This window comes from Phalangium opilio, unplaced genomic scaffold (assembly GCF_054372755.1).
Source record: "Phalangium opilio isolate 3A_F unplaced genomic scaffold, DU_Popi_V2 ptg000200l_1, whole genome shotgun sequence".
In the NCBI taxonomy this organism is placed as follows: domain Eukaryota; kingdom Metazoa; phylum Arthropoda; class Arachnida; order Opiliones; family Phalangiidae; genus Phalangium; species Phalangium opilio.
Window position 1 is genome coordinate 1,621,169 of NW_028324213.1, and position 7,136 is coordinate 1,628,304.

General features: G+C 44.9%; 1 protein-coding gene across 1 annotated transcript; it reads right to left on the reverse strand.

Annotated features, from left to right (window-relative positions):
* On the reverse strand, positions 1 to 5,364 carry LOC149622052 (uncharacterized). The gene is made up of 2 exons (XM_089853659.1): positions 5,215 to 5,364; positions 1 to 5,112 (listed from the first exon to the last, which is right to left on the reverse strand). The coding sequence occupies exons 1-2, from the start codon at positions 5,362 to 5,364 to the stop codon at positions 1 to 3; spliced, it is 5,262 nt and encodes a 1,753-aa protein (XP_089709785.1).
* Positions 5,365 to 7,136: the final 1,772 nt, after the last annotated feature.

Sequence of the window (7,136 nt, forward strand, 5' to 3'; positions counted from 1 at the left end):
TCATGGTTGGAACTCAAGCAGGTACAAAAGTTGTACAGGACGTTTGCAGATGGTTCCATTTGCAGTACGGAGGAGGCAGGATCTGATTACGCCATCTCGTCCACGAAAGGCTTCTGTTACTATGGCAGTCTTCCAACATTGGCGCGGGATTTTTTCCTCCTTGATAAGGACAAGATCGTTAGGTTTCAATTCCTTGGTTGGATTGCACCTTGTGCGATGATGAGCGGAGCGTAACTCCAAAAGGTAGTCATCTTTCCATCTTGTCCAGAATCGGTCGTTCAGCGTTTGGCGGTATTTGTAACGTTTGACGAGTGCGTCTCTGGTCACAGGAGCGACTTCAGTTTGAGGGAACGATCGAGATGGCAAAGTGGTGATACGGCGACCCACCAGGAAATGAGCAGGCGTGAGAACTATGGGTTCGCCGGGGTCTTCATAAAGAAACGTCAGAGGTCTGGAGTTGATCGTGGCTTCCGCTTCGGTTAGAATTGTTTGGAGTTCTTCCGCTGTTAGTTTGGCTTTCCCAATGGTTTTCTTTAGAGCGGTTTTACAACTGCGAACAAGGCGTTCGTAAAACCCGCCCCACCAGGCGGCGCGATCAGCAATGAACTTCCAGGTTATTCGGTGTTCTCCCAGGTAGCTAGTGACTTCTGAGCTTCTCAAGTTCTGAAAGATAGCTTTTAAGTCCAAATCAGCGCGTTTGAATGTTTTTGCATTGTCAGAGAAAACGGTTTTGACAATGCCTCGTCTTGCGATAAATCGGCTGAATGCCATCAGAAACTTCTCCGTTGTGAGATCTGTCACGAGCTCGAAATGCACCGCACGTGTAACGGCGCACGTAAAAAGAGCTATGTAAGTCTTGTTTCCTTTCTTCGTGTAGAGAGGTCCTGCGAAATCAAGCCCGGTGATTTCGAAAGCGGGAGCTGGAGTGTTTCGTAGTGGTGGTAGAGGAGCCATAGGTGCTGCAGACGGTCTGGCTCGGTACTTGAAACATATGACACATTTGGATATTTGGTTCTTGATGAGTTGTCGTCCACGTACGATCCAAAATTTCTCACGAATCTCTACCAAAGTATCATTTACCCCAGCGTGCATAAGGCGATGGTGGTGAAATTGTACGAGAAGGCGTGATAGGGTATGATCGTACGGCATGATCCATGGGTGGCGTTCGCGATAAGTGAGAGTTGTGCCAGTGAGCCTCCCTCCTACACTGAGAATTCCGTCTGCGTCTAGGAAGGGATCCAGAGAAAGAATGGTCGATTTCCGGTCGATGGCTTGGCCACTAGAGAGGCTTCGGACTTCGTGTGGATAGGATTCTCTTTGCGTGATCTTGACCCATTTTATTTCTGCGTTGTGGATTTCATCTGCCGATAAGGGACCGGAAAGGCGGTGGTTTGGCTTCCTTGAATTGTGTATAAAACGACTGATCCACGCGGTCAGTCGATAGACTCGAGACAGAGAGCTGTAGTCTTTTAGCTGGAAAGGCTGCTCTGGATTGGCTACGGCTACGGAAACACCTTGGAAGATGGTGGCTCGAAATTCTCGTTTGATCTCAGAGTTCAGGGCGTCATCTGGTTTTGGGTTGGAGATAGGAAACTCTCCTGGTTCGCTTAGCCAAATAGGGCCCCTCCACCACATGGCATTGGTGAGAAGGTTACTGGCCTTGAGACCTCGTGTAGGCAGATCGGCAGGGTTGTCTTTTCCTTTGCAATGGCTCCAGATTTCGGGTGACGTAAGAGTCTGTATTTCTCTAACCCTGTTTGAGACAAATGGTTTATAAGTTGCAGCTGCCCCTCGTATCCATTGTAGCGATATGGTAGAATCTGTCCACATCCGGAGTTTTGTTGGTTTAGAGGATAGGGCTTCCATAAGATGTTTAGACAGTCGAGCTCCAAGTACTGCTCCCATGAGCTCCAGGCGGGGTAGAGTAAGCTTTTGTAGTGGAGCTACCCGTGTCTTGGAAGCTACCAAGGTCGTTCCGATTTTATGGTCTGTGGTCTGGTAGCGAAGGTACGCCGTGGCAGCGTAGGCTTTCTGGCTTGCATCGACGAATATGTGGAGCTCTGCAGAGGTAACCGGTGAATTCTCTATGCCTGAGAAATAGAATCTTGGGATGGTTAAATTTCGAAGTTCGGTGAGGTCGTTGCACCAATCGTCGTATAGGATAGAAATGTCATCTGGCAAAGGCTCGTCCCAGGATACTCCTCGTTCCCAGAGCAATTGAAAAAGGAACTTGGCTCGAATCGTATAAGGAGCCAGAAACCCTAAAGTGTCGAATATTCTTGTGACGGTTTTCAAAACCCAGCGTTTAGTGTTGTCTCGTGATACTAGCAACTGCAAGAGTGAAGTTAGATCATAAATAATGCAGTCTTGTTTGTAGTTCCATATGAGTCCAAGAACTTTGGAGTTTGGGGTAGCCTGGTTTTGCTCGTCTTCGGTGGTAATTCCGGATTCGATCCATAATTTTTGTAGCTCGGCGGAGTTTGTTTTCCATTTCCTTAGATTCATCGAGGCTTGGCTGAGTATTTCTTTAGTATCGCGTGAAAGCTGGAAAGCATCTAGTACTTCGTGTCCCCCTGATAGCAAGTCGTCAACGTATAGTTGCTGGTTTATGGTGTGACAAGCTTCAGGGTGTGTTTCTTCGAATTTCCTTAAGTGGTGACGTACGGTGGCGGCCAGAAGAAATGGACTGCAGGTAACGCCAAACGGGACGCGGGTGATACGGTAGTGTTGAGATTTGGCAGGGTGGGGCTCGGTGTCGCCTTGAACCCACAGGAAACGGATAGCGTTACGATCGTCTTCTTGAATGGAAATTTGCAAGAATGCTTTTTCAATGTCGCTGGTGAATACTATTCGATATTCACGAAACCGGATTAATACATCGAAGAGCTCGGGGTTTAAGTTGGGTCCCGATTCGAGGCAGTTGTTCAGTGAAAGGGCTCCTTTTGCTCGCGAAGATGCGTCGTGAACGACTCTGATACGAGTTGATTCATGGTCTTCTCGGATAATCTCTCGATGCGGCAGGTAGTAAATGACGTCGGTTGGTTTATCTTGAGTGGCATCAACTTCTTCTACCACCTTGGCTTCAATTTGATTGAGGATTACATTGTGATATTCTTGGAATCTTATGGGATTGGCTTTGAGACGGTTGATTAGATTTTCAGTTCTCTTCGTGGCTACTGCGAGATTGTCCTTTAGTTGTGGTTTGTTTTCATTCCATGGGAAAGAGACTTGGTATCTCCCTTCTTTGATTGCAATGGTTTTCTCGAAGTCTTTTAAAACTTGGTCGTCTTCCAAATTAGGTTTGGTTCCGTCCTCTCTGATCCCAATGGAATCAAGGTTCCAAAAGGCTTGGATTTTCTCGGACAGTGTACTTTCTTCATTGGCATCCAGGGAAGAAGAGAACATGACAGCAACAGTATTGATACCAACGGCGCTGGATTTGACCTTGGTCGGTCCGTTCACTGTCCATCCAAAGATGGTCTCCATGGCCACAAGCGTATCAGAGAGACGGAAAATCTTCGTGGTGACAATTTCCCAGTAATAGTCAGATCCAATTAGGAGTTCAATGGCGGTACTGTTTTTGGCACGTGGATTTCCCGTTGGAGCGTCGGCGATCATGAGTCCCTTTTCGGTCATTAGTTGAATGGTATTCTCGTCAGGAGCCGGAAAGACATTTCCGCTAATGTGAGGAATTTCAAGCGCTTCGAGAGTAATAGTTTTCGCTGGAAATTGGACGTTCATTAGTGTAAGTCGTACCTTGTTCCTTTTTACTCGCGTGGGTTTATCGCTTGAAAAGTGGTAGCTGTCTAATTCTTCGAATCCAATGACCGGAAGTTGGAGGTTTTTTGATATATCTTCTTGAATGTAGGTGCGTTGAGCGCCGTTGTCCAAAAGACATCTGATCTTCATTGTTGTGTCTCCAGAGGGGCTGGAAATGAGTGCTTTAGCAGTTTGAAGTAGGACTAGGTTGCCATTGATTCCTTGAATTCCGGAAGTCATGTCTGCTGTCGTCTCGGAACGGGTTTTAGGTTCCGTGTTGACATTCTGGGCTTCCCTCAACTCCTTTCTGTCGCATAAAACCTTGTGATGTTTCCTGGAACAGTTTCTGCATTTCTGATATTTGGATCTGCAGTCTCGAGCTTGGTGACCTTCCTTTAGACAAATGAAACAACGTTTCAAATTTGCCAAAATTTCTTTTCTCTCTTCCGAGGATTTGGGGCAGTTCGTCGTAGAATGTGCATGCGAGTCGCAGAAGAGGCAAACGAGACGTTCCACTGTACCCGTTGTGAGACTAGCGGTGCTGGAAGGAAACGATTTTGGACGGTGGTCATTTCGTGGGAAACTGTTCCTTTCGACGGCTTTGTAAAGTGGTTTAGTCGGAGTCTTTTCATCAGCGTGTAGGATGGCGTGTGCACGTTCTCTACTGGTGATCTCCTTTAATAGGTATTCAAGGAGCAGGTGAACTTTCCAATCAGCCTCTGATTCGAAAAGACGTGAAAATCCAAGAGCTATGTCACTTGGGAGACGCTTGTAAATAAGACAACTCAGAATTATGCTGTCTTGGTTAATGTCGACATTCATGGATTTTAGGCTTCTTATTTGGGTTTCACAGAAGTCATAAAATTTTCGTAGTCCCGATACGTCGTTAGAATTTTTAATAGGTGGTAGGTCGAAGAAGTTGTTTAAGTGTGTACTAACAATTGCTCCTCTTTCCCCAAATCTATTCCTTAAGGTAGTTATGGCGTATTCATAATTGTTCGAGTTTAGGCCTCTTATCGCTGTAGCAGCGTTTCCCTCAAGGTAGGATATAAGATAGTTGAACTTATCTGAATCGTGGAGATTCTCGTTGTTGTGAATAGCTGTCTCGTACTGGGTCCAGAAGGTTTGCCAGGCGGCGATGGTTCCGTCGAATTTTCGGATCTCCAGTTTGGGGAGACGAACGTTGGGTACGTTCCTCGCTTGTAATGCCGTGTAATGAGGGTTTATTAATGGTGGGATATCCGTGCGGTTCCCGTTGACCTCCCTTAGAGCCGCTGTTCTTGAGCATTCTAACTTGCGTTGAATTCTTCCTTTTGCCGCGGTGATCTCTGAATTGTAGTTTTCGGCGCTTTCCTATTCGGATTCAAGGTCATCCTCTTCGGTGATAAACGCTTCAATTTGGTTGTTTAACGTATTCAACGCTTTCTCGAACCTTGTGAGTTGATCAAGGTTGACTTCAAGTATTTCGAGGTCTGGTTCTTCCCGCTGTAATTCGTTCTCGGTGGAATTCAAAACGCGAGTTGTATTGCCGCGAACTTTTCCTCTTTTCCGAATAAGTATGCGAGCGGTTGTACCGGACTGATTTAAACCATTTTCTGTTGCCATTATGTTAGTTACTATTCGCGAGTGTACCGACTGATTTATTCCGAATTTGATTTAAAAGTTATTATTCCCGGGTTTCGGCACCAAAAATGTAGAATGGGCTACGGGATTTCTGGGGGGAGAGCTTACGGTTTAGACTGAAAATTATACCGCTACGTGGTTCGTAATTTAACTTAAATCTATGTGTGCGAAATAAACCGACGTTTGATTGAAAACTCGAGATATAACGGTAACTAATTTTATTAATGGTAAAAATGGTAAATAAACATCGCGCTGTATAGCGTATCGTTTTAACAAAAGGAGCTTTGTCTCGACGCGTCTACGAATTCAAATTAAATCACACCTTTGCCCTTTCTGCCTTCGCTATTTAAACAATTATGGGCATGAAAGAGAGGGCAAAGGTTTATACATAAGGAAAATTATCTTGGTTTTTTAAACAAGTTTTGAGATATACTTTTTTACAGTTTTTACAGTTTAAAGTTCTATTACATAGATTAAAATATATCATGGTTTAAAATTTAGTTTTAACAACTATGCAGGTAGAATTAGTAGGTGATTTCCCTCTAAGGTCATATCAAAAACCTTTCACTTAAAAAAAACACCATATCAGCTAAAAAGTGTTAAGTCAAGCCCAAAGGTGTTTATTCGCACCATTGAAACAGATTTATATTAAAAACACTATTTCCGTTTTTAAAAAAATTGATAAGGGTCAATTAACATCTAAAGGTGTTTCTACGTACCAGGGAATCACCATTTCCTTAAGAAATACCTTAAAAGAGTCAACTAGCTCCTTTTTACGGAGAAAACACCATCTCATTTAAAAAACACTCTAAAAAGAGTATATAAACACCTCGAGGCATTTCCGAACACCCATGAAACACCTTTTTTTCTAACAGTGTATGCTAGTCCGATCCTCATAGTGAAGAAAAAGACAGGCGATGAACGTCTATGCGTTGACTTCCGCGCGCTTAATAAGATAACGAAGAAAAACGCGTATCCATTGCCTCTGATAGATTCTCAGCTGGAACGTTTGAGCGGTAACAAACTGTTCACCAGCCTAGACATGATGTCTGGGTACTACCAGATTCCCCTCAGCGATGATGCTAAGGAAAAGACGGGATTCGTAACTCCTGATGGGCAATATCAGTTCGTGGTGATGCCGTTCGGACTGTCAAACGCGTGCGTCGTGTTCCAATGCATGATAAATTCTGTGCTGGGTACCTTGAGGTACGCCATCGCTCTCACGTACATGGATGATGTACTCATCCCTTCGGTAGATGAAGATGAAGGACTTTTGCATTTGCGACAGGTTTTGGATGTAATACGTAACGCCAAACTCACGTTAAACCTAAAAAAAATGCCGATTCCTTCTAAGCGATATAGACTACCTTGGGTTTGAAATCAGTCAATTTGGAATACGACCTGGCTCGAGAAAAATAGAATGCGTCGAAAATTTCCCAGCTCCATCGAACGTACATGAACTCCGCCGTTTTCTTGGACTCGCGAGTTATTTTCGGCGGTTTGTAAAAGGCTTCGTGCTTGAAGCCGGGCCCTTGACGTGTTTATTACGAAAGGATAAGGACTGGAATTGGAGCGCCGACCAGGAAAGGGCGTTCAATTCTCTGAAATGCAGGCTCACAGAGAGGCCGATTCTCGCCTTGTATGACGCCGAGGCCGAGACGGAAGTCCATACCGACGCGAGCAAGGATGGTTTAGGCGCGATATTGATGCAGAAATCCAAGGATGATAAATGGCACCCAGTCTCCTACGCTAGC

What these genes read in the sequence shown, in the direction of transcription:
- LOC149622052 (XM_089853659.1), bottom strand. Translation starts at nt 5,364, where the DNA reads ATGGCAACAGAAAATGGTTTAAATCAGTCCGGTACAACCGCTCGCATA. An exon ending in CAGACCTCGAAATACTTGAA is followed by an intron (nt 5,113 to 5,214) that starts GTCAACCTTGAT and finishes GAATCCGAATAG; the next exon opens with GAAAGCGCCGAAAACTACAA.